Below are 27,032 nucleotides of genomic sequence, written 5' to 3' on the forward strand. Positions count from 1 at the left end.
AATGAATGTGTGTGACTTCCCTGACAGCTGCTCGCGGTCTTTCTTCTTGTGTGTGTGTGTGTGTGTGTGTGTGTGTGTGTGTGTGTGTGTGTGTGTGTGTGTGTATGTGCCTGCCCTCCTCACCTTTTCGCATGAACATTCACAGCTGCTACCAGAAATGTGTGTGTGTGTGTGTGTGTGTGTCTCACCGTTCTGCAGGCCCATCCACAGCTGTTTGTGGTCTTTCTTCTGCATGTCGTTGACGACTTGGCTCTTGTGCTTGAGGGCGTCGGCCTCCTTGATGCTGGACATGAAGTGAGCCTCGACCACGGAGCTGGACGGGCAGTGGAGCAGGTCGCTATCTGGGAAATTCTGACACGTGCACAAGATTAACTTTTATTATTTTAAGCTACATTATAGTTTTGGCGACAAAAACTAAACAAAAGAGTTGGCGATAATTCTCTGTGGGTTTCTTCCCATTTCAGATTACACGAGTCATTTATTTATCATTAATATTCACTAGTGGAGCTTTACAGCATTTCTTTTTTAAATTGAGAATGCAGTTGGACACATTATACACATAATTTACAGGTAGAATAAAAAAGTGAGATACAGTATTGTGGATACTATACACGAACACACACTCTGACTGACACCCACCTTAAAGTGCACAGTGATGCTCCAGGGTAAGACAGTGTTGGAGGCATGGAGGTCAAACAGAACTCCAATTGGATAGTGCCTGGAAACAGGAAATACTGTTACTTGTGAACACCTTGTTGGACTGCTATCAGCTTAACATCACAGTGGGACTAAGTTCAGTTCTCAAGGCTGAAAGAAAAAACAGTGTTACTCACTTTATCTTTATTTACAATCATCAGCACATGACCTCTAAAGCGACCTCTCGCTCCTAAACTGTGTAAATGTCTAGAAAAATTTATTAATCAGTCGCTTCAAGTGAAACTGAACTGATATTTTGATGTGTGTGAACTTTAGGAGACAGTTTATATTTCACTTCAGCATTTCTGTTCGTCACTTCCTGTGTTTAGAACGGGGTCAGTCTATTATGTTTCAGTCAACAGGGATTACAAGTTTTTTTTAACAGCAGCCTAAAATCAGATGACAGTATTTTCTAAGGTATTTTAACCGTCAGTCACGTCCACTAACTGTATAAGTTGTTTGGTTCTAGTTTTCCTGAAGCCAACAAGCCAGTTCACACCAAATCTGTGATCTATAAAATATGAAATCTAATGAAAAATAAATTCATAATGAATTTGTAATTTAAAATAAGATAAGGAAAGCAACAGGATGTCATTCGAGGGGCTGTAACCACTAAACATTTTGATATTTTCACATAATAACACATGTAATAAATGACTATCAAGACGGACCTCTGTTATATTTCGCTTATGCTTCTGACTCACATTACTGGGACTAAGATGCTGCTGTAAACCAGGAGCTTCATCATCTGTGTTGCAATACTGACACCTTGTGGCTGAACTATGTGTCTCCAGTCTGTTAACTGGCTGCGCTGCTGCTCTCAGCAGACAGGCAGATAAGAAACTTAAGAGCTGACCATGGTTAATACCAACTGAGGCTACTCTCCTAGCTGTAAATAGATAGTCTGAGTGTGATGGCTTTCCGGTATCACGGTGGTCCGGTGGTGTGAACACATCGCTATGACTCTGACTGTAAAGACTGGAGAATGTGGATGTTTACTCCAGGCAGTACACAAGGTACACAAACAATGGGCAGAGTACTTAAAGTCCCATGAAGCAGACTTTAGAAGTCTGAGGAAATGGAAACTTTACGTGCAGACATCCAAATACAACACACAGCACATACACATTTGTAATATGGTCCAGATTTTATAGGGTGGGACGGGCTGTTTCTCTCTCACCATTTCAGTGGCGTCCCTTCATACTCGAACCACATCTCCTCCACGTCCTCAGCCCTCATCACCTTGAGGAAGTGTTTCTTCACCTTGTCTGTAACCAGAGTCAGGTAGCTCACTCTGGGTAACAGCAGCTGGGAGAACCAACAGTAGAGAGGCAGAGAGAGACACATTATTAACAACACATCCTTGACCTAAATCGCCGGTGACTCCCAAGACAAAATATATCAACCGTTGACTCTTGGTTTCCAGGCTATGCTCCACCTCCCAATGCTGACTTTTTACTTCAATATACTACTTCTTCTTCTATATACTCTGACTTCCTCCTTTGCTGGCGTAATAATCATGACAATAATTATGTTGCTAAAGGTCGCAAATGTCAGTATGAGCTGTAATAAGCTGCTTTCAGTTTCTGCTGAGGAAGGGCTGTTATTAAATATTATATAAAACGAGACTATTGCCACGCAATCATTAATAGGCGAGCTGTGTTTCACATCCTTTGATCCACCGTGGTTGAGAGCTGCAAGAAGGGGGTTTGCAAAGAAAGTGGTCGTGCTAGACGTGATGACTGAACACAAGATTATGAGGGTTTCTTCAGCTTCCTCTGTGCCGTCTGCACCACCATCAGAAAAAACACACGTTGACCAATCAAAGTTTTTTCAGTCGGAGGCTACATGTCTGACATGGTTTTAACATTTTTGAGGTCCACATCAGCTGCAGTGTGACCACCATTACCCCTTCATGCAATGACATAAACCACACAGGAGATTTTGCCTGTCCTCTAATGCAAGAATAATTAGAAAGCATGCTTTGAGATCTTAGGTAATGTGTGGGTTGTAACCCAAAGCAGCATGACATGTGTGAAAATCCATTTCCTCTTCATGCTACTAACCAATATGTGCAGCACCCAGACCGACAAAAAGTGTAAATAGCAAGCAACAATTGGATAGATGAGTGAACACTGATGATAACATTGTGATAAGAAGGAGTAACGTTACAGCTGTGTACACTCTGTTGTGTATTTCCTAACCATGAAGCCATCTGGTGTGTCTGTTCACTCATGCTGCAGGCTGAGAAGGGGCTTTTAGCACTGGTCGCAGGCAAAAGCAAAAGTAAATGTTAGCCTCGGGTTTGTGGCCGTGTGAGGTCAGAGAGTAAAGTGCACTTACATAGTAGGGCTCGGCCTCTCTCTCAGTAACCTCATCCTGGTTCAGGGTGAAGCTGGTGGGGATCCGGCCGAACCAAACGTCTCTCAACACGTCCTTGTCATCTGCCATGCTGCTGCTGCTGCTGCTGCTGCTTCCAGTGGCACATAAAGAAGAAATTCCCCCCACACAGACCCTGAAGTCCAATAGCTGGCAGCTCCTTGCTGTCAAAAAAAACACAGCAGAGCAGACAGGCAAAGCATTAATGAAACTTTTTAGCAACACAACCCCCAAAAACCACATGAAGCAGGCAGTGCAACATAAGCTAGTTACACCTTCACTCGAGTATTTTAGCTTCAGGTGAGCCAGATATGTCTTTATTAAACCGTCAGGGGAGTTATTACTAAGTTATAGCCCGCGACGCACCTGCAAGACTTCATAACTCGGTCCAAGCCTGTCAAACTACGCAGCTGTAATGCAGAAACTGACGTTAGCTCGACGGCTAGGTAAGCTAACTTAGCTAGTGGAAGCACCAAGGAATTGTTGACAATAAAAACAATGTGCTTGCTTCCTCGGTGTTGTTGTTATTGTCTCCACAAGATAATGTCTCGAGTGTAAGGATGAGTGAGAGATATGTGAGAAAATCTTACTTTTTGTCGATGTTTTGGAGTCGGCTTGGATGTGAGAAGGGCCGTGACTGTCGGTGCTGTCATTCCCCTGCTGTCACCGGAAAACAGCTGAAAAAGCCCATTCACCGCAAAACAGCGGCCCCCAGCGGCGCGTCACTTTACTGCGACCGCGACGAAAATATTATTTTAATTTAGCGATGTTTTTTTTAAATCATCGACACGTATAAATTAATGCTAGGTTTTGTTTACTATTTACGTATGTTACATTTTTTTTAAAAGCCTCTAGGTTATTTACTGTCACAACAAAACAAACACAAAAAAAAAAATCTAGTGCGAACGCGTCATCAGCGTGCGACGCCGCTAGTGACGTACGTATTACTGGGCTGTTGTTGATTCTCTGTTGTGTCCATCAGTAGCTTCGAGAATGGATAAAAAATTGGAGACGGATAACCTGGAGATGCGTCTTCAGGCGCTGGAGAATCAAATCCACGGCGAGAGAAGAAACAAAAGCGGAAAACCCCTCAAGGTTCGCTCAGATTAATGTCTATGCTGATTAGCGGGGGGCGGCTAGCAAAGAAGCTAGGCAGCTATTAGCTTAGCAGAGCCAACGATAGCTCTGTCAGTGGGAATGAGTGAACGCCCTTTTTATTTTTATGGCAGCACAGTGATTATTCTTAATGTTTTTTATTAGAAAGTATTGCTCGTGTCACTCCAGTGTAAGGCAATAGCAACTGAGGTGTATTTATATACCAGCTAAAAAGCTACTAAGTTAGCTATTTAGCCGGTTAGCTGCTTAGCTGTAACGTGGCTAATTTAAAGTAAATGCATAAACGACGGCTAGTTGTAGCTCAATTGACTGTTACTATAATGACACTGTTTTAACAGTGTACATTGAATATAGCACTAGTTTGGTCTGGAATTTAATGTCAGGAAAACACACTTATCAATCCGAAATTCTGAGATGATCATAAGTTTACTAATTTTGTGTCAAATAGGCTAAAGACGTGGTAGTGTCCTTTAGAGCTGGTGAATGGGGCGTTTCATCAGAGCATCATATGATGTGATGAACACTGTTTTACTTACAAAGGGCCATTGAAGTGGATTTGTTTGCTGGTAGATCTTATAATCACTGTTGAAAGTGGAGAAAGTGTCCTGCTTGAAGTGTTTTTGTTTTGCCTGTGGTTGTCTTTAAATTACTAGTAGAAAAAATAAGCTGTACTCAGTATGAGACCTAAAAATTAAACTGTTAACATGTAAGTAAACGGCCTGCATACTCCAAAATCTCTTGTTCCTTTGACATATGGCATATCAGAGGGGAAAGTGCACACTTTAAAAAAACAATTTTATTGTTTCCCTTCTTCACTTGAACGTGAGATGTTGTGTTATGGACAGCATGATGGGTATAGTACCAAATATTGCGCACAATATGCTCAGACACATTACTGACATACATTGTAATGAATTTATAATACCTAACATAAGTCTCATCACTGTTCTTTGTCCTGCAGTGTGCCGAGTCTTTGGCCAGGATTCAGGCCGGTCTGACAAGTACGGCCAACAAGAGGGAACGAGTAAAGATCCTGCACAAGAAGAGTGAGTCACACGCCATGTTGTATCCGTCCTCACAGCCTGGATTACAGGCTTGTCCTAACTTTATCTACTTCTTGCTTTTTTGGAAATTATTTTTAACATTGATGCAGTTATTCATTATTCAGTATTGTGCACAACCTTTATCGAAAATATAGACTTTTCTTCAGATTTTACCTTTATTTCCTTTTTATTTCAACATGAGATAAAAGATATGCAAGACACATGGGGAAATAGAGGAGTATCCTGTGCAACAAAAATCCCCTGTCCGGGAGTTGCATTGTAGATGTTGTAGTTGAGCGGTTTGTGTCTCAACAATTAGACGACCGAGCCCCCAAAAACGAAATATTTAACAAACTAATATAATTCACGGCCCCCTCTAAACATTAACATTTTTACATAAGATGCATTCAGTAATGCTTGTCGAGTTTTTGATCGTATCTGTTGGTATTGTGGTGTAGTTGAAGACCTGCTGAAGTACCTGGACCCCCAGTTCACCGACCATATCACTGTCCCAGATGCCATGAAGCTGGAGTTCATTCTCGCTGGTATTTATTTTAGGCTTTTATTCCATATATTTTGTATATGAATCCAAATATTATAAGTACTTGTAATGTTTAATGCTATAAACATAAAGTTTATTGTTGTCACATTGTATAATATGTTAGCTATAACATAAACAAGAATTTCTGTGTGTAGAAGACTAAAACAGCAACTTACATCTGATTCAGCGCTCACTGTGGTTCTGTTGTGTGTTTGTCTGCACAGAGGAGGACTTCCTGCTTTCCCAGGCTACTTTGCTGGAGCAGGTCAGCAACATGCAGCCGTTGCTGGACAGCAACTACATCAGAGGTGAGTTACACCTGGCATTACAGTAAAAAAAAAAAAAAAATCAAGGACAAAGTAACATCTGCTCTGTGATTCAACCTCTGACAACAAGTTAAGAATGGAGTTTGCTGAAATGTGTTGCCAAGGTTGTTTTTGTTTTTTAGATCTCAATCTATCAAATAATGTGTGATTTGACAAATGTAGGGTGACAGAGTTAGTTAATCTCAGAAATTATTTCATATTACTTTTTCTTTTCAATTTTCAAACAAATTCAGCCTAATTCTGTCATCCGATTATAATTTTAGTTTATATTATAACCAGTGTTTCTCTCACTCTACAGAGAACTGAGTGTAACTTGTATATTCACTTGAATTTCCAGCCTTTTTATTCAGTGCTGTAGTATTTTGCAGTGGTGTTGTACATCTTCTGGAAGGGAAATGCTTCAGTACTGTAAGTTTATCCCATCAGATGTGTGTCAGCTGTTTGTTTCTGTCATCCACAGACGTACCAGAACACGCCACCAAACTGCAGCGCCTGTCACAGATTCACATCAAAGAGCAGGTAACCTCCATCTTTCTTTCTCTCTCTCCATCTGTCTTTGTGTCCCTCTCTCTCATTAGGTTTTCATCTGTTGACTCCTCCATGTTTGTCTTTTTTACAGGACCAAACTGAGACTCAGTCCCTGGAAGTGAAGAAGCTTTTTGAGGAATACAACAAAATGGTACACTTCTATTTGTACAATATGATTTCTTTCTGTAAAACACAAAAAGCTATTACAGAGCTTTATGATTACAGAAGTTCACGTCATTGCAACTGCTTCTAGCACCATCTTATCTCTTAGCTGAAAAGAGACAGAATGATAATACATACATACTTAAATAATCAGTTTTTAACATGTTGTCCTCTGACCTCTGATTGGCAGATGTTCCTGCTGTCCAAGCAGTTCACCCAGTGGGACGAGACCCTGAGGAAGCTGGAGGAGGCCAAGGGCATTCGGCCTGTGGAGTAGCTACTGTCAACACACTGATGATGAAGAAACGGCACCGTGGCGGGAGCTTTAGATCAGATCAAGTGTCCCATATGTAGCTTGTTCTTCCCCAATGAGACCGAAGGAGTGCAACATTTCACCGTATTGATTTCAATTCAAATGTTACCATAATTCAGTTGAATCAGACATTATAACATTGAAACCCTGAATGCCTTTTTCCACGATTTTGTTGTTTTTAGAAAATTCTAATACCAATACAGTTATACAGTAAATCTGGAATGTAAGGACTGGAGAGTGACAATGTAAAGTGTATGTGAACTGTGTCTCATGTGACTCTTCGTCAGTCGTCCGGAGGAACTCGCTCTCATCACGTGACGTGTGGCTCAGACAGCTTCAACATGCCGCTGTTATTTATTTTCAGACAATAGAGCTTTTTGATTAAATATTTACTCAACTTGTAACACATTCCAACATCCCTGCTGCAAGCCGGTCACAAGACTTTGTTTTCTTGCCCCTTTTGCTCCTTCTCACATACGCTTGCTCAAAACAAACACATCCTCTTCAAGGCTTTAGATTTTCTCTCTGGATGCCTTCTGACATTATTTGTAAAAACTGTTCTTTATGTCTCGTGTCATACAGCAGGACTGCGCTTCATACAATAAATATTACTTTTTTCTTTGACTATTTCAGTGTGATGTCTGTTTATGTTTCCACAGTATAAACTGTTCAGAACTGTGTGTTAATGCAGCTGGTTTCAAACAGGTTACAGGTTCATTTGCAAGTAATGCTTGTTTGACAAGTTTTCCATCCTGTTTTCTGTCTCAGACTGACTGCTCTGAAAGTTGTGCCGTGTCTGATTTGAGTCATGATTGTAAAAATAGCCATGATGGACAAGCAATGCAGGAATGATCTGTTCACATCTGTTTTTTGAGAGTTTTTGTGTTTTTCTGTTGTCAGTCTGGTTGAACTTTAACACAGTGTTCTGTTCTCCATGTAGCAAAACCTTTTTTGCAAACCTTTTCTACAAAGTAACACCTGCAGAGAAGACTTTCTACAACCTAAAGACATAAAAGACCATTCATTTTCAACAGTCCGTTATGACTGATAAGAATATTTAAATTGAATGCCGTTTGATATGAGTCAAGTTGATCATGAGGTCATTATATGAACTACTGAAAAGACAGTTGTACCTTTCAGACGGCCTTGAGAAAAGACCATTCATTGTGTGCTGACTGCCTGTTGATATAGAGATTATTAAATGAGCAAGAGCTGTCTGTACAGTCAAATAAAGAGCTCATGTGAATAAGTGTATTGAATACAGGAGTGTTTGCAGTTGAGAAAACTGGTGCACCACACTCCTCTCCAAATCCAAAATGTCTTGTATCTGTGTTGAATCCTGATCAGTTTCCTGTCCTTTTCAGTCTATAAATTGTTCTCTCTACAATATTTCTCCCTGCACAATTAAATCAAACTCAACAATAAATGCCTACATAACCACACTCCTCAGTAGCGTGGTGGTACCTCTCAGGGTTTTTGGGCTCGGTAACTTGGGATGCCTCTATCAGAAACTGTAGGGTGCCTTCTGTCAGACATTGAGCTCTTTGGTAATTTAATTGCCTTAGTCTTGTGTTTTGTGCTGCAGTGTATGTTTTTTTTTTATTGCTGTGTATTTTTAAGGTGCCTTTAAGGACGGGCAAGCTACAAACGCTACTTTTCTTTTTACAAATAAAACCTGAAATCAATACTTTTCTGAATGTTGATGCAGATTTAATTACAAGAGATTGACACCAAAACATCACAGTTACTGTCAGATTGCTGCAACTGCTTTTGCTATCAGACACAGTGTGGATAACAGCATGTGCTGTCAAATCCATATCTGTGTGATGGAGATAAAAATGGCTTCAGTAGATTTCAGTGACAGGTGCTGCAAAAGTATGAGTCATGTCTGATGTATCACCAGGCTGGTTTGATGTGGTTAGATCTTCTTGGAAACACGCCCTCAGTTTTAACCTTCTCTCTCCTGTTTTCATCCATCACCTCTCGTAATGATCACAACTTAAATTAAAGTTTGCAAAACTGGGCTAATTTTCAGGATTTCCCATCAGTGAAACAGGACCAACCAGTGATGACGGATGACAAAGATTGTCTACTAAAATGATGCTCACTCACAGGCACAAAACTGGCACAGTTTTGGATCTGCGACAGAGGGTGTTATCTGTCTCACACAACACTTCTCTGCACATTTATCTCATTTTGTGTCTGTGGGAAAGCCATAAATCCAGAACGTGTCGCCTATTTAACAGTGTTGCATTCAAGTTCTAGCTTAATAGGAAAAAATAGATAGTAACTACATAACAACACTGACTTCATGTACCTTAGGAGAGCTACATGAAGGTTTTAAGAGTATGCAAGAAAAGATCATTTGGAAATGTATAGAATTTTGTGCAAGTGTTGTTATTTAACTGAAAACTTTATTTCCTAAGTGGAAAACAATGAAAGTAATGGCATTTTAACTGTATTTTTAATTCTAAGGTATACATTAAAAACAAAGTCTGTGCACTGATTTTCCAACATTAAATTTTAAAAAAGTAAAAGTAAATTTTACATCAACGTACGTGTATTTATACACTGCATACTAGGGGTCAACTGATAATCAACCTGGACATTTTTTACATCTGATTTTTAGGATTTTTCTGATCATATGAATCAGATTATTAGTTGTTGTTTTTTTATCCGATTGCCAATTCAATAAACCAATTTATAAATGCACTACTCTGGCTCTGATGCAACATAAAAAAAAAAAATGTAACACCAATATGTAGTGGAGTGGAAGTACAAAGTAGCAGGAAATGGAAATACTCATGTTAAGTACCTTAAAACTCTACTTAAGGACAGTACTCGAGTAAATATACTTAGTCACACTGCAGAACTGGTACTTTTAACATTACTATGGACTTTCGCCGACTTTTGTTTTGGTATTTCCGGTACAAACGGAAGTGTTTTATTTTGACATTTAAAGTGCAACGGGAAGTAAACGGGGCAGGGGAGATTCTGAAGAGGTGAAGAGGAGAGCTCGTTTTCTTTTTTAAAAAACTTCTAATGGACAAAAAGAGCTCACGAAGGGCTGACAAGGTGGGTTTAGTTCGCACATACGTTTAGAAAGGTCCAGACTTTTAATGTTAGCATGACTTAGTGTAACATCAAGGTTTGCTAGCTCACGTGTTATCGCTAAGTGACGTACAAATCTGGTTTTTTTGGAGTGTGGCGCTTTTGTTTCTTGAAAGGAGCTAAAGTCGTGTACCTGGTTGTGTTCTGGTTCGTTTCGTAGTGAAAGTACAACGTGTTCACAATAATGTGTGTTTATTTTCCGCCCTGCTGTTCATCCTGCCGCCAAAAACAAAAAACGTCCACAGAGTGAGTGTTCCTCGCGCGGCGTAGAGGATCTTCGGCTGCACCAGTAGGGAGGGCGCGCGCTGACAGGAGGCAGGACCGGACGGGACTCTCCGGGACGGTGGTTGGACCTGTGGAGGGAGCAGCGGGACCCGTCATGGACAGGACGGCCGTGGTGAAGGTCGGAGCAGCGGCCAGCGCCAGCGTCTGCGCCCTGTTCGGCGGCGTGGTTCTGGCCCAGTACATCGTCGCCAAGAAGAAGCGAGCGGGGAAGAAAACCCGGATCATAGAGATGGTGAGTGAGCGCGGACGCTCCGCTGCGTCAAGGTACCCAGAGGCAGATGAGACACAGGAAGTGGGGGAGGTGTGCCTTCGAAATAAGAGCGCGGGTCCATTGACATATTAACACATTTTCTTGACATGTTTTTTTTAGAGCATCTAACTACAGTCGTATTAGGAATGAGTAGGCATATATTCAGGGACATTCAGCAAACTGTGGCTACATTCAGCGTGAAAACTGTGGTTTAATTTAGGGTTTGCATTAGGGGTAGACTGATTATCGGCCCTGGACGATTATCGGGCCGATATTCAGCATTTTTTTGATTATTACTCTGATTATTTTGCTGCAGATGGATATCAGCCCCAAATATTGGTTTTCACTCTCCTTGATCTCTAATAATCGGTATCGGTATCAGCCCTGAAAAAGCCATACAGATCGAGCCCCTAAGTTTGCATGCCTGGCTTTCATTTATTAAAAAGTTTCTACGTGTTAGAGGAAAACCATGATAGCTATAACACTAGCTTTGCACACGAGCCATTAAATACATTGTAATTACTGTTGTGTTTCAAACAAATGCAACACATGTGCGCCCTTATTCTGAAAATCACGTCCGGAAACGTGGCGCCGTGTCCTCTGTGTATTGACAGTAGTGGAGCAGCGCGATGCTCTGCGCAGGCGCGAGTGTTCCCTAAAACAGCAGCTGTTTTTAGAGGTCACAGCTTCGCTCCTGTCCGACAGAAAGAGCTGCAGCTTCTGTGTTTGAGAGCAGGAAGCTCTGACAGCTGACCCTCTGTGTGCGTGATGCGTTCACTGCCATGGAAACAGCTTTGTGCTGCTGCTGCTGCTGCTGCTGTGGTCTGTTGTTGGACAGCCAGCATGCAGGTTATGCAAGCTACAGTTTCACATGCAGTCCAGCTTTCTAACCTGTCCGACAGGAATCAGGTCTCTGTGCAACATTCAACACAAACTGCTGAAATAACAACAGGTTGTGTGTGTGCGAGTCAGGTTAGGGCTGGGCAATATATCTGTATTATATTGTTATTGTGAAATCAGACCAAATATCGTGTTAGGTTTTGGTTATCGTAATATATTTCAAAGGCTGCATTAGTTAAGTGATGTACTTTTTCTGAGACGGTTGTACGCGTTCTATATACTTTCAGAATATCAAGATATATATTGTGTATCGCGATTTAAACCAAAAAATATCACAATGTTATTTTAAGGCCATTTTCACCCCTATTTCAAGTACAGAACTGTGTCCTTGTCGTTGACTGTATGACCCGTATCAGCTGTGTACAACAAAAACTTTGTAGGTTTCTGTTTTCGAACATTTCTACCGGCACACAGACAATTTACATGTCAACATATTTTCTGTATCGGCAGAAGTAAGTTGGAAAAAGTGAATTATTACCTTATCCTGTTTCCAAAACATCGTGCTCACTGAGCCTTCATTCTCAATATTTGTATATGAAGCCCAGCTGTGAGAAAAGTCTTTGAACGTGTTGGCTTTTCTCAAGAATTTTGTGTACTTATGTAGTAATAATGCTTGTTTATAAAAAATTTATAAAGACCTTCTTTTTTACATCAACAACACCTAACGTCTGACTAACAATACGTGTAGTTCGACAAAGAGGAAGCTGAAGAATATTCTGTACGAGCTTAGTTAGGGCCGCGAGTAATGATTATTTTCATTGCTGATTAATCTCATGATTAGGTTGTTGATCGCTTTGACTATGAAACGGTGAAAAATGTTGATTATTGTTTCTCAGTAAAGAAACAAGAAAATGTTCAATGAATGAATGGATCAGTCATTGCATCAATAGTTGCTAACATGCGCTGCATTGATGTTACACTTTAAGACTTTTAGCCTGTTGCAGACGTTGCAAGGCGTTGCTGTAAACTGTATCTCCACTTGAATCTATATGATTCATGTCTGAGTTATGTGGCTCCACCTATGCAGCTGCATATTTGTACGCATTGTCCACCTACACAAAACCTCGTTTACCTGACAGGAATCCCCTCAGAGTCAGCTGATCATTCACAGTTCATTCTTTACAGTAAAAAAAACAGATGCTCAGATGTAAAAGTAAAAGTCAGATATTCTGGCTGCAGAGGAACATTTATTGATCTATAGTTTGTAATTTCCCTGGGAGGAAACCTCCTCTCATTATGTCATTGTAAGTGTGGTTTTATCGCTGATGTGTTGCAACAGTCTGAAGGGTGAAGCTGGGTCGCACAGCAGCTTGTCTGGTTTGTGTATCAGCGAACACAAACTGATAGTGCAGCGTTTCCCACAGGTGAGAATGTACTCGTGGTGGTTGGTAGCACGGCAGGACACGGGCGGGTTCAGTAATAAACTAGTGTTAATTGAGTTACTCCACACTGGACGAAGGACGACTTGTCTTTTGGTGACTTCTGACACTTTGGCTGCTTTACATCTGGTTGTTTGCATCATTGTTGATTTAGCAACTGAAACTTTTTAACTGCCAGTTTGTGAAATAAAAGTTGTGAAATACATCCAAGTGACCCGATGAGAGGAGATTAGATGTGAAACTGTGCACCTTGTAATGCATCTGGCAGTTTGATTTCTAATACTGTTGATGTGCTCAACTCGGTCAGACCGTCAGCTGACTTCCATATATTTGCAACCGAGTTAACAGAAGAAGTCTGTTTCTTGTTCCGTCCTCGCTGATCTGATTTGGTTTCATAAACGGAGCTAAAAAAAGTCAAAGAGAGGCTGATTTCATGTCTTTTTGTGAGTTAATGCAGCCAATAACTTGTGTTAACCTGTCAAGTGGAGCAGTGCTGTTAGAGACAACAGCAGTGCAGAACATCACAGATAGTCAAAGTCACTGAAAAGACATGGAGTAAAATGAAGCAGCATCCGAACTGGCAGTCGGTCTCCCTCTGTTTGTTTGTCACATCCAATCCTTTGGTGAGAGGATGAAACTACATGATGAGTTGTTGGGATGTAGTCGCCGCTGCGGCTTCAGGATAGAAAACAGTTAGCTCGTTTCCTCTCACGACCTTCAGCATGGAAACTTGTGGCCATCTGCTTTTGATGATATCCGACTCTACAGAGGCACAAACATCCGCTTTAAACCCCCGGGAGTCCAGAACGACGCTACAGCGGCTCCGTTAGGCTTTCATGTTCTGTCCCGTGTTGAACTTGTACGTGGACGTTCCTCTGCTGAGTGAGTTTTGTCACTCTCACTTAAATTCCATCTGACTCATCTCAGAAATACTTGAGCACCGTTTAAAAACAAAACACAGTCTTTGATTCAGTTCACAAAACCACCGCGGTGGTTTTGTGAACCGCAGACAGACAGCTTGACTTTGTCATGATTCCTGCTGGTTGTTTGTGTTTGTTTGCTTGCACACATAAGTCCAAAATCATCTTTTTGTTACATGCATTTGACACTTTGACACTATTACCGACATTTTATCACCTTGAGCACACATCAGGAGCAACGTATGATTCATTAAGACTGTCTTGCTGATGCTTGTACAAATATAAGCTATATTTTCTCTCCTCTGCATGCTCCACTGTTTTATAGGTGTGCAGATCAAATTCATAAGGCCTGAATACAATGAACCATCTCTTGGAGGTCAACATGTATAGTTTGTCACCTAACGTGCTGAAAAGCTATTCTATGTCCCTAAAGGAGCAGAAGAATGACTTGTTTTGTATCTAATGCTGTGTGAACAGATCTGATTGTGTTGTCAAAGTAGTCTGTGTTAGTGAAAGATCGGTCTCCAGCGGGTACGTTCGGGTACTATGATTAGACAGACTGTGGATAAACATGTGCGATGTGCGTCACGTCGGACATGTATGTTAGTCATAGACTGTATCCTTTCTGTGTCAAGGTCAGATTAGTCACAGCGGCACCACACGGACACAAGCTGGCAGATTTTTGGTCTAAACCATCGAGAAGACATCCACTGATTTGTTCATACCCTCGATTAGACCTGCAAGTAACGATTAGTCTCATTATGGATGATTCTGCCAATTATTTTCTCGATTAATCTTTTGGTCTTGCATCCCAGCGCATTTCTGAAATTAAAAAATGAAATTATTTTCCAGTTTCCCAGAGCCCAAAGTGACGTCTTCAAATTGCTTCTTTAGTCCAACCAACAGTCCAAAACCCAAAAACTCTTCATTTACTGTCATATATGAAAAAGAAAAGCAGCAAATCCTCACATTTAAGAAGCTAGAAACATAACATTTTTACATTTTTGCTTGAAAAATGACTGAACAATTAATCTTTTATAAAAATATTTGCCGATTCATTTTCCTTCCTCTATCGTTGTAGCTCTACACTCGATCGTGCTCTAACATCTGTCTCTGAACACTCCTGTTCCTTCCTGCCACAGACTGATGAATTGCTTTGTAATTTGGTGTTGAAATAATTAGAAATATCTGAAGTCCATCACAATTATCACACGTCCAAAGGCCTGAATGACGCTCTTAAAAAAGTTCACATGAGAATAAACCCTCTCCGCCCAGCCAACCACCTGCTGAGCTCAATCACACAGATCCTGATACGTCTCACCTTGTCGTTGATGCAGTTAGCAGATGACAGTTGGAACCTCAGGCAGTCAAAACATTGGCTGTAGTTCAGGCGATGTGGGCACCGCCATGCTGCAGGAAAAATTAGATTCACATAAAAGATGGTGGTGTATTTTCTTACATGGGTGTGAAGGTCAAACGCCCTGTCCCTGTCCCTGTCCCTGTCCCTGTCCCTGGACTCTGAAACTAGCTGTTTGTTCATGTTATCAATGTTGTCAATACACCTGGGCTTTACCTTCGATGTCAAGCCAAAAGGTGCGGTTGAGACAAACGTCTCTTGCTCGGTTTGGTGAAGGAAAAAACTTCCTGGAGTGTATTTCACCTGGTTGACCTCTGGAGGGCAGAACAGAGCTGCACTTGAAGGAAAACTAGATGGATTAAGTATGTTTCTGCTTTCCAGATATCAGTAGTCTGGTGTCTATATTTGTGAAAAAGGACAGAGACAATAAGAGCAAAGCAACATATTACATATATCAGGAGCAGAATGAAAAACGCTTGTTTCTGAGAGGTCATACAGGCAGATTGTTTTGCAGATGATCGTCTATTTGTCGATAACACAAATGCAAACAGCTGAGTGTCCTGTACAGATAACAATGAGGCTGGTAGTAGAAGAGGATGTGCACTCTCTTATTTCTACTGTATCTACAACACACAGTCGTTTCTATGATATGACCAGAAGGATGCCTGAACACGCTCTGGGTTCACATCGTGGTTTCCCAACGGAGGCGTTCTCCTTGAATTACTGAAGCAGTGAGTCCAACAGTGACATGAGTTTTTTTTTTTAAATACTCAGAAATTCGAGGTTATCATAGCAAAGCAATGAACGTGAATTTCGAAGGTAAAGTATCCGAACCCCGGTGGTCATGCTGCTTTATCAGTAGAAACAGATGGCTGTCACCATGACAACCAAAGCAGTTCGAAGTGTGTGTGTGTGTGTGTGTGTGTGTGTGTGTGTGTGTGTGTGTGTGTGTGTGTGTGTGTGGGGCCACAGGAAACTGATGAACGCAAAAAACCCAACCCAAAGATATTCAGTTTTCTGTCATAGAGGAGGAAAAAAACAGAAAATATTCACATTTAGGATAATATGACACTTTTGGTATCACATGGTATCTGTGTTTTGTCAGCATTAACAGTCTTGGTAGTTGCCAGTTTGTGGAAAAAAACATAACGGTTGTTTAATTCTACAGCAAACTGTACTGCCCCAATGTTAGCTAGCAAGCATTAGCTAGTGTTAGCATCGTTAGGTGGTGAAACTAACTGGCGAGATCTTACAAGAAGTGGTACTGGAAGTTGCAGGACCGTCAGTGTGAGTACAGTTGTTTGTCAGAGGTGCACCTCATTAACACAGGGATCAGTTATCAGTGAACTGTGGGGGAAACACTCAGCGAGAGTCTGCATTTTGTCCATGACTTCTGCCCCCGGCAGGCCAAGGCTGGTTCACAGCAGCTCGACCTTTTGTGTAATCCTCGGTCAGACTCGTGTGGATCAGGTGGGATTTCAGGGGAATGTTGGGAGAAGGCTGAACAGGCAGTTTGACAGCTGTTAGAGAAGTCTACTGATAATCGTCCTTTCATGAGTCAGGGGCTTTGCAGCAACATGCAAAGTAGTATTCAAATAAGAGTTTAAGTGAAGCGTTCGGAAATGTGTTTCTCTCTGCTGTCACACTCTGAACTGATCCTTCACTTCTACCAAACAAACCTAAATTCTCAGTCCTTACTCCCTTATATTCATCTTTTCTCTGCGTGATGATTGAAACACATCACTATTGATGCTATTATCATCAGGGGCAATAAATAAACCGCCAAAATGCTAATGTGACACGTGACCGGTGTTGTCGTTACGCAAAGTAGTAAACTTGATTGTGCCTTTTGTATTCATGTGACAGACGACATTGCTGGAAAGTATTTCCCCACTCACGTGCTGAGGTTAAAGGTGAAGCTTCTCAGCAGTCTGCGGCTCGTTTGAACTCAGGATAAGATATCGCTTTATGGTTTTATTGGGATAAGAGACTTTGCAAAAGATGCTGATAGGAAGTTTTTATAGCCTCAGTCCTCTTTTGTCCGGAGGTTCTGGATTTTCTAGTTGCAAATGTCACAGTTTTAACATCACATCAAATCCTGATATTGCTGACCAAACCCACGTTTGCATGTTAAGGTTGTTAAATTGTCTTGTTAAATTGTGCTGAATCCATCTGCATTTTAACACGATGTGCAAATGCGGCCAAAGCCAAGAGAAGAGGATGGCCCAGGACTGTAACGGACCTCGGGTTGCAGCAGTATGAGATTTTCACAGTGCAGTATTATCATTTTTATCAGTTACAATGACCCTTTGCTAAGTAGCTAGCTAGCTAACGTTACATTTATTGATGATTTATGCACGACATTACCAGAATTTTATGTACTTCAAGGGTGCCTTCCCCCCTTTGGATGGCATATGCCCAAAATTTGACTTAAGTCCAGCAGTGTTGCACAGGTTGCTAATGTTAGCCTTTAAAGCACAGTTAGCGACCAGGTAATGAAGCAGTGTTTGTTATTAGATAGCTCGAAGTTAGAATAAATTGCGAGTGTCCGTCTATCTCCAGATTTCAACCACAGCCCCTTGTACTTCTGTTCTGAGGGGCAAGAGGACGCTTGAAAATGTGGCGTAGGGGTAAAACTCGGAAATGGGATCGAGGCCAAAGAATGCCCCACAACCAAACAAAGCACTCCCTGCTCCCTGTCCTCATAAATACGGGCACACGATTGGTGGAGCTGTGTCTCTGAGCCTGCAGCGATACGTGCTGTTATTATGGCGAGGTGTAATCAGAGAGCGTCGACCTAGTTTTCAGGAGTTGTGGTATGTGAGGCGGTGGAGGTCGACAGAGGAGATGATGGGGCTTTCTCGTGTTCCAGTGTCCACCGTCTTACATCAACACAAACAGTTGAGGACAGCAGGGAGCTCAGCCTTGTTCAGCAAAAATTGAGCCCTGGACGAAGCGTCAGTGCACAAATGTCTTTTTTGTCCTTTAAATAACTGACTGGCAGAACAAATGACTGTATCGGCCTACTGTTGTTTTTATAACGGCTGTTAAAAGTCAAGCTGTAGGTTGACGTCCCAAACTGTTTAGCAACCTTGCACATGTTTCTAAATCTCATTACCAATATCAGTAATGGATTACACTGATACTTCTGTTGCTTTGACCTCGTATGGGTTCCACTGATACGCCGGTAGAGGAATCGATGTGAGAAGTGTTATGTTGGAGCATCTTTCTCCCTCTGGGCCGATCAGAGGCTTAAACACAAGAACCTGCTCGACCTGAATGCTGATCTGTGTGTGTGTGTGTGTGTGTGTGTTTTGTGTGTACACATGTAATTAAAACAAGATGACTGACATGTTCAGACTCAACTAGAAAGGTTATGATGCTGCAGTTACCTCGCCTGTTTCTTCATGTGTGTACATCTGCTTTAGATTATATTGAAGCAGCAGCAAAAAGAAACACGTGAAACACTATAGATTACCATTGTGGGCGTGTGTGTGTGTGTGTGTGTGTGTGTGTGTGTGTGTGTGTGTGTGTGTGTGTGTGTTTGCATGAATGTGAGGCATGTCCATTAGCGGCTGCGTGTCATGTGCGACTGACCATTGTAAGACCAAACAGCCTGACGCTCACACTGAACCTTGAACCCTCGTGACCTTTCATGTGCCGTCCAGCTATTTACTGCATGTATGTGTGTGTTTGCCGGGGGGGGGGGGGGGGGGGGGGGGGCTCGTGTTGTGTGTTTTAAAATGTGTGTGCTCAGCAGCAGTAGTAGTGAGTCCACCCTCCCCTCCCTGATTGATTTTAAAGGTTCCTTTTTCCAGAGGTCAAAGGTCACATGACAGGAACAAGGGTACATTACAAATGTCATTTTTCCTTTATTTATACTGAACCGTGTGTGTGTGTGTGTGTGTGTGTGTGTGTGTGTGTGTGTGACAGAGGGAGGGGTTACGTTGTCTAATCTATTTTGGGTGACGCCCCCTCCCTCCCTGGCTGTTGCTGTAGATATATAAGCCCTCTGCGTCCACACAATCTTTTCCTCACTCTTGTTTTAGCTGAGACAACAGACCCGAGGTAAGCTTGTGTGTGTGTGTGTGTGTGTGTGGGCGGGGTGTGTGTGTGTGTGTGTGTGTGTGTGGGCGGGGTGTGTGTGTGTGTGTGTGTGTGTGTGTGTGTGTGTGTGTGTCTTTGTATAACTGGTTATGGCTGGAGCCATTGTTGGGGGCTGCTAGTGACTGTTAATTTAACAGTTAATGTTACAAATTCTTGCTCTTTAAGGTGACAATAAATCCTCCTGCTCGTCTCTTTCTGCGCTCAGGATGCTCTGACCTTTGAACCTCAGTGTTTGCTGCTTGCCGACTGTTAAATTGTGCAAAACAGAAAAAAGGCACTGCGACGTGATGCAGCATCACATTTATTGTTCTTGTGTAATTGTCGACAGTATCGCAGCGTGTCATGTTTGCTCAAGGTAGAGCAGGTCTGCATGTAACTGCCTTCAGGGGAACACTCCCTCGACAAACTCCACGCCTTCTCATATTTTTTTCCTAAACTCCAGGCGTTGTGAACATGTACAGGCAGAGCAGGTCGACCCTTTGGCAACACATTCAAAACCTGTCAGACCATTTTTCTTCCATTTTTGACTCCACAAAGTCAACTAAAGGCTTAGTTGAGTGTGTTTGTGTGTAACTGAGAGGCTTATTAGAGACCAGACTGAAACTTAGAAACCACAGTTTTATTTTGGTTTGTGTTCTGGGGGCAGTTGTCATGTTTCTGATGGATGAGACGGATGTATGAGGTGCTGTGAAACCTGAAGCTGATTAAATCAGACCGGTGGACCTTAAACTGGGCGGGGGGGGTGTGTGTTTTGTAGGTGTTGTGGGTGATGTGAGTGTGTATCTGTGTGTTGAGGGTTCAGGTGATTGCTTTTCATCAGCACAGCTTACATCTACTGTATGAAACATCGTCATCATTACATTGGTGCATAATTAGAGCTGCAGCAATTAATCAGTGAGTTGTAACTGGTTTCTTTGCTCGTCTTTGGCAGTAAGCTGAATATCTTGAGGACGTCGTCTCGGGCTTTGAGCATCACTGATCTGCATTATTCACCATTTTCTGGTATTTTATAGACCAAACGACTAATTGATTGATCGAGAGAATATGCAGCCTACATAACCATGTCACAAACAGCTTTATATGCTCATTCCCTGAGGCATTTTGCAACTCAAGTCACATTGTTACTTAACAGGCTCAAAACACGAACACACTCTCATTCCTTCCAGAGCTCCTGTCAGTCAGACTGAGCCTGCAGGCGGCTGTCAGACGGACGCTGTCAGGCCGGTTGGTTGTTGCAAGTAGTCGACTGTCACGACGTCGCTCGCTGCTGTCTGTTGACAGTCAGCTGATCCGACAGCGACTCTCATGCTTGAGTGAAACGCTTCAGAGAAAAGAACAAATAACAGCTTGTTAATAACAAAACTTCCTTTCACTCGTCTACAGTAGATTTTGCTAACTGGTTCCACCAAACTCAGAAAATGCCTCGTTTAGTGTAGATCTGCAAGAATACAAACAGAGTGCATTTATCTCCTGATACCAACAGTTTGTTCTCAAACAATTTAACACACAGTAGCTCCTTGATATCATCATCTCATCCATCATTAGATCATCTCTAATGATGGATGCAAACTGTCTTTAAACTTTTATTTATTCCTGTAAAACAAACAGAAATTGATGATTGATCTGAAGCTTTGAGACCAGTTTTATCCACAAAAACTAATGCTGATGAAGACGAAGTTCACCTCTTCTCTGCAGGGTTTTACTGTGGCTGTTTATGTGGTCACTCAGCTCGTTATACAACACCCACAGATTCCAAACATCAGCTGTTTCATGACCCTTAAACCCCCTCCAGGAGAGAGTGTGTGTCTGGCACAGCGTGTTCAAACACACTGGAGCCAGTGTCGAAGAAAGAAGTCATTAATTGTAGTCCGACGTGTAGTCTTCATAACACTCAACACACACCTTCACCTACATACTGAACATACTTCAGATTTCGTCCTTCTCTTCATACCAGAGCTCGAACCGAAGATGACCTGAGGGCCCGAGTGTTGTAGTCAGAGCTGAAGTCTTTCTTACGCTTCTGTGAAACGGTCATGCTGATCCAGTGTCTTCAGTGCTGTCGGCCAAGTCTACGTTAGAGGAAAGGTGAAAGATGAGTCTATAATAACCTCTCTCTCTCTCTCTCTCTCTCTGTGTCTCTCTCCCTGCAGATGCCTCAGTTTGAGAAGACGACGGTCCACATGAGGGACCCTGAGAGGGTGGAGCAGATCATCTGTGGCCTCATCAAAGGAGGAGCCTCCAAACTACAGGTAGAACTTGAAGTCCTGATGCCACCCTATCAGTCAGTGTTTTGATGAAACAGCGCCATCTGGTGGTACTGACGCTCACAAGCCTTTAAACAGGACGCTTTGAATGGACATTTAGGGCGCACTCACACTTGGCCCAGCTGCTCCGTACCACGTCGAAAAATTAAACACTTTGTAAGAACCATTCAAGTGTCTGATACCTGCAGACACTCTGCCCTTCAGTTAATATTTGAAGCCCTCGACCTGGAGAAGTCGGCTAACTTTCTAGAGACAAAGACATCATTTTCTCACCTCTTTAAGGTTCCCTGTCAGGTCCTTTGTGTCCTCCAGCGTCTGTTTAATAATCAAATGTGTCTGATTGATGTTTTTCTCTGGTTCTGGGAAACAAAGTGTTCTTGGCTCTGTTGCAGGTCATCACAGACTTCGACATGACGTTAAGCAAGTTTGCAGTCAACGGCAAACGCTGTCCGTCGTGTCACTGTGAGTAGACCGAGAAAACAACACAAGACATTTCTTATAGTCGGTTATAACCCTATTTAGTTATAACGGTGTCGTCCTTCTTCTTTGTTCAGATATTGTTGAAAACTGCAAACTGGTAACAGAGGAGTGCAGGCAGAAGCTGCTGCAGCTGAAGAATAAATATTATCCCATCGAGATCGACCCTCAGCTCACCATGGAGGAGAAATATCCGTTCATGGTGGAGTGGTAAGACACCTGAGCGTAACACACACACACACACACACACACACACACACACACACACACACACACACACACACACACACACACACACACACACACACACACACACACACACACAGCCATGTTAATGTTTCTGCTCACAGCCAGCAGAATACACACACTTTTTGTTGCTGGGCAGAATGAGATAAGCCTGATGTATCTAAAAATGTGTTTGTGTGTTTGCAGGTATTTCAAGTCTCACACACTTCTGGTGGAGCAGCGGATAGAGAAAGACAAACTGTCAGAGGTGGTGAGGGAGTCTGACGCTGCGCTCAGGTACCTGTTCCTCCACACTCACCTGGACACTAGTAGGGTAGCAAATTGTAGTCTCCTTCTAAGTATAAATGATAATTAAGGAATGACAGTTAAATCTGTAGTTTGGATCTCTTTTTTTGAGTGAACAAGAAAAAAATGTGGGAACAATTTCTGAGTTTTATTTAATAAAATACCATTTGGAATATCAAAAACACAACAACACAACACAAAGGACACTACGAAGGTGGATTATAAAGTGGTGTTTCTCACCATCTTGTCTCTCTCCATGTCTGCTTGGTATCAGGGAAGGCTTTGAGCAGTTCTTCGACCGCCTGCAGCAGCACAATGTGCCTGTCTTCATCTTCTCCGCTGGCCTGGGTGACGTCCTGGAGGAAATCATCCGCCAAGCCGGAGTCTACCACCCCAACGTCAAGGTCGTCTCCAACTTCATGGACTTCGACGACAACGTGAGTCCTGCACGCCTTCTGTTCTTCTGCTTGTGTTACAGCTCAGTCTCATGACCACAGAAACACATGATGATATTGTGACTCACCGTGCTGGTTGGATCTGCTCCTCATCTCACAGGGCGTCCTGAAGGGCTTCAAAGGTGAGCTGATCCACGTGTACAACAAACACGACGGCGCCCTGCGGAACACGGAGTACTTCAAACAGCTGAAGGAGTACTGCAACATCATCCTGATGGGCGACTCACTGGGGGACCTCAGCATGGCCGACGGAGTGCCCAACGTGGAGAACATGCTCAAGATCGGCTTCCTCAACGACAAGGTACGGCCATGACACATGAGCATGGATCCTATAGGATATGGAGAATGTCCCAGAACACTGAGTGTGATTGAGTTCACAATCTTAGAGAAAGAACAAGCATGAAATGTGTTTGGGAAACCAAGTGTTCAGGAGTTTTTGGCACATGATTTAGCTGCAGTACCATAAACATCCTGCAGATGGCACAAGAAGTTATTTGCAGACGTCTGGGAACAGTTAGAGGACACAGGCTGTCCAACGTGGCAATTTGTGAGTTCAGAAACAGACGGTGAACATAAAGGAAGTGTGGCTCGTTGGTCTAGGGGTATGATTCTCGCTTAGGGTGCGAGAGGTCCCGGGTTCAAATCCCGGACGAACCCACATTTTTCCCAAAACATGTACCTCATAGAATCTCCTAAACATAAAGTGATCATTACAGCATATTTTACTTTTTGGTTTCTCTGGAAGGAAAGTTAGAGTTTGAAGTCCAACCTCCAAATATGGAAGTCAATACTAGATAGTAATAAGACCTCCATGTGTGGCATGTCTCGTTCAGGTTACATAAAGTGTGACAGAGCTTTAACGTCACACGTGGAGGTAATAAATGCTCATGGGAGCATTGTTGAGTGTGCAGGCTCCGTTTTTGTATTATTTTCTCGGAGATTGATGACGTGAGCTGTTCAGCTGCTCCTGACAGTTTTCCTCTGGTCTCTCTGCAGGTGGAAGAGCGACTTGACAAATATCTGGACTCTTATGACATCGTCCTGGTGAAGGACGAGACTCTGGAAGTGCCCAACGCCATCCTCCAGAAGGTTCTATAACTCCACCCCCTTGGTTCACTCCTCCTCTCCTCCCGTCAGCCCCTTCCAGCATCGGGCCTGTCAGACTTCTAACACCACCTTAAACCTTTGTCGCCGGTCCGGAGTGGTCACTATCTAACCCCTCCACCTGCTCTGGATCCCCCCCTGTAAAAACCTTTTTTAAAAGACGTTTTACATCTCCTGAATGAACTGTTTTTAAAGTCCACACGGCAGCAGCAGCCTGTCTCTGGTGTGTTTTGTTCCTTTGAATAGTTTCTGATGTTGTTTTATGATAAAACGAATAACCAAAAGTGAGATAAAGAGAAAACACCAGCTCTCACTCCATCTTTATAATTTGCATCTTATTGTTAACATTGTTATTCATAGAATTATTTTTGATATGGTAATATTTGTATACCATAAAACAGGCGCCCACAGATGGAGATGGACACAGTGTTTTTGTTGGAGATATCCCAGCATGCATCAGTTACTCTAAACTTGTGACTTTCTTGTTCGGAATATGAAACTGAGCCGTTGGTGTCAGACATAAAACAAGCTGCTTTAGAGCTTTTGCAGGTCATGGAAGTAATGAAGTACATTAAGGACCTTTTGAAAATGTAATTCCTCGTTAATATTAAAATTAGTTGCTATGACACAGCAGCAATATAATGACCACCGACAGAATTAGTTGGGGGGAGGATTAAAAGGATTCAGATTGTCAGTATGAAACTCAGGTGTTCAGAGGAAACGCACTTTAAATTCTGTGTACGGGGGAATCGGCCTGTACGTGAACACGTGGCAGTAGTTTTGATTTGTGGATGTAGGACACATGCTTGCACAGAAAAGCCATGTTTACATTTGCTTTTTTTTTTTTTTTTTTAACCCTGTTGTGCTCATTTGACTTCATATCAACTTATAGAAGAAGAAGCAGCTCAAGGAGGGAATTCAGACCTGGTATCAACATCCGTCCTGAGTGGTCCAATTACAAGTGGACACTTCCATGTCTATTGTCTCAAGTGAACACTCACTTCTCTGCTTTATATGCAAATTACACATCACAAGGACAAGCAGCACATTTTTTGCATGTATAACATTTGCCGAATCAACAAGAAGGCCCAAATAGTTAAGAATTTGTTGTTGACAAGTTTATAAAGTTTCTCCTCATGCAGCAACTCTCAAAATATAACAATTTTTTAATGGAGTCTGGGGACTTTTTTCACGGGTGTCAAATACGTAGACTATATTGATAACCGTTTGCTGTATTTGTAAAATTTGACATGTTTACCCTCAATAACATGTTGTCTTCCTTCATAGCGTTAGCGTAAATGGTTAAATCAGTTGAAAGAGTGTGTTTAAACAGCTGGTGCAGCAGTGCCGCGACAAATCAAACAACTTTTTATATTGCATTTAATGCCGAATTTGCAAGAAGGCATGATCGATTTAAAATTAGCATTTGCTGTTTTTTTTTAAAAGTTTGTTAGGTTGTTCTCACTCAACAACTCTCAAAAATCTTGCAATTTGTTAATGTAGTCTGGTGATATTACAGTTATTCGTTCCATGGTTAGATCGGTGTTTCCTTGGCAGAACATCAGCAGGTAAAGAGCCCAAACATATAAATTACATTACAGTGAAGCACATGGAAGTCAGACTGTGTAATCCATTCTGCATGTTGTTGTGGCTTCTCCTTCTCCTTCTTCTCCTTCTTCTTCCATGTGGCTCAGGACACATTCGTGTAAAGATCTCTCAGGATGGATGTTGAAACCAGGTCTGCATCTTCCTCCAAATGCCCTTAAGAATTTGTGAGCTTCTCTGCCTTGTTGACTGAACAATCAAGTGTTCTCCATGCCAGTGTTTAAGGTTAAAGAGGTATAATATAATACTAAATATGATTTTTTTAATCATCATTAGAGGGAATTACAATAGTATAATCTCCTTGAACCAAAGTAACAGGTGAAGTGTTGCAGAGTTATAATATATCTATATTTTAGTCGACCGTTTCAGTGAACAGAAGGAAGCACACTGCTGCCTGTGGCTCAGTAAAACCCAGCATAAAAACCTACTTAAGTTCATCATCCTTTCACTCTCTTGTTAAAAATGAGCACTACCTCTAAAATACTCATCCTTGTTTGTTTTGGGAGGTCAAAGCTAATATCTCACCGTCTCCGTTCGTCGCGACATGTTGTGTTGTTCTCTTTGTTGTTTTAAATGCGCTGCTATCACCTGCATGTTGCCTTTTCTTATTGTTAAGTTTATGTCAAAAACAAAACTGGGAGATTAAAAAAAATATATATATATATCAATAAAACGGGGAATAATGTCATACTGTATACGTGGGTGTTGTATGGAAATGTATGTCTCCAAAAGTATAGACCGGTGTTGTATTTTTCTAAGCAGACGGCTTTCTCTTTCCTTTGATGGTGTGATTTGAAAAATGTAATAAAACGTCCTTTTTGTGATCCTCGACTGGATCACGGACTGGGCAGAAATCTGGACTAACATGGAGCCTCTAACAGCCTTGAAAGCTCTTAGATGATATTTAAAGGTGCAGTACGCAGTGTGTGCAGCATTTAAAGACTTCTCAGCCATCAGAGATTTTGTTGCACAGTTTATACCAAGGTGCAAAATCGATCCCTTTGATATTTATGGTTTTATTTGACAACTGATACATTTAAATCAATTGGATTTGCAAGATATGTGCATAAATATGTAGAAGTACTTGGATTTATTATCAGGTTTTAGTGACACATCCATATCTGGTGTGTGTGTATTTGGCTGCAGTACCGTGAATGTCCAGCAGATGGCGCCCAGTGACAAG

At 42.0% G+C, this 27,032-nt stretch overlaps 3 protein-coding genes and 1 non-coding gene across 5 annotated transcripts in view; 3 read left to right on the forward strand and 1 right to left on the reverse strand.

The window, feature by feature from the left end:
- The window catches only part of atg5 (ATG5 autophagy related 5 homolog (S. cerevisiae)), a 32,980-nt gene extending 29,224 nt beyond the window's left edge, over nt 1–3,756 (reverse strand). The window contains exons 1-5 of the mRNA XM_073484885.1: nt 3,666–3,756; nt 3,040–3,239; nt 1,877–2,004; nt 640–718; nt 189–351 (exon numbers count right to left, since the gene is read on the reverse strand). Of these exons, the coding sequence (XP_073340986.1) occupies nt 189–351; nt 640–718; nt 1,877–2,004; nt 3,040–3,147 (478 nt within the window). The 5' untranslated portion in view covers nt 3,148–3,239; nt 3,666–3,756. The remainder of the gene's footprint in view (nt 1–188; nt 352–639; nt 719–1,876; nt 2,005–3,039; nt 3,240–3,665) is intronic.
- Nucleotides 3,757–3,993: 237 nt separating this feature from the next.
- Nucleotides 3,994–7,731, forward strand: dctn3 (dynactin 3 (p22)). The gene is made up of 7 exons (XM_073484886.1): nt 3,994–4,170; nt 5,153–5,237; nt 5,693–5,779; nt 6,000–6,083; nt 6,562–6,620; nt 6,721–6,780; nt 6,982–7,731. Exons 1-7 carry the CDS (start codon nt 4,069–4,071, stop codon nt 7,066–7,068), a joined length of 564 nt encoding a protein of 187 aa, XP_073340987.1. The 5' UTR covers nt 3,994–4,068; the 3' UTR covers nt 7,069–7,731.
- A 2,324-nt stretch (nt 7,732–10,055) lies between these two features.
- Nucleotides 10,056–26,713, forward strand: nt5c3a (5'-nucleotidase, cytosolic IIIA). 2 transcript variants are annotated; one of them, XM_073484887.1, is made up of 9 exons: nt 10,056–10,179; nt 10,461–10,732; nt 21,564–21,662; nt 22,070–22,139; nt 22,232–22,364; nt 22,587–22,676; nt 22,960–23,122; nt 23,241–23,441; nt 24,137–26,713. In XM_073484887.1, the coding sequence occupies exons 2-9, from the start codon at nt 10,595–10,597 to the stop codon at nt 24,236–24,238; spliced, it is 996 nt and encodes a 331-aa protein (XP_073340988.1). In that variant the 5' UTR covers nt 10,056–10,179; nt 10,461–10,594; the 3' UTR covers nt 24,239–26,713. The 2 variants fall into 2 exon arrangements, with proteins under 2 accessions (XP_073340988.1, XP_073340990.1); XM_073484889.1 differs by lacking the exons at nt 10,056–10,179; nt 10,461–10,732 and adding an exon at nt 19,338–19,374.
- On the forward strand, nt 23,726–23,797 carry trnap-agg (transfer RNA proline (anticodon AGG)). The gene has a single exon. It is a non-coding gene; the product is annotated as a tRNA-Pro (tRNA).
- Nucleotides 26,714–27,032: the final 319 nt, after the last annotated feature.

This window comes from Pagrus major, chromosome 17, assembly GCF_040436345.1.
Source record: "Pagrus major chromosome 17, Pma_NU_1.0".
In the NCBI taxonomy this organism is placed as follows: Eukaryota; Metazoa; Chordata; class Actinopteri; order Spariformes; family Sparidae; genus Pagrus; species Pagrus major.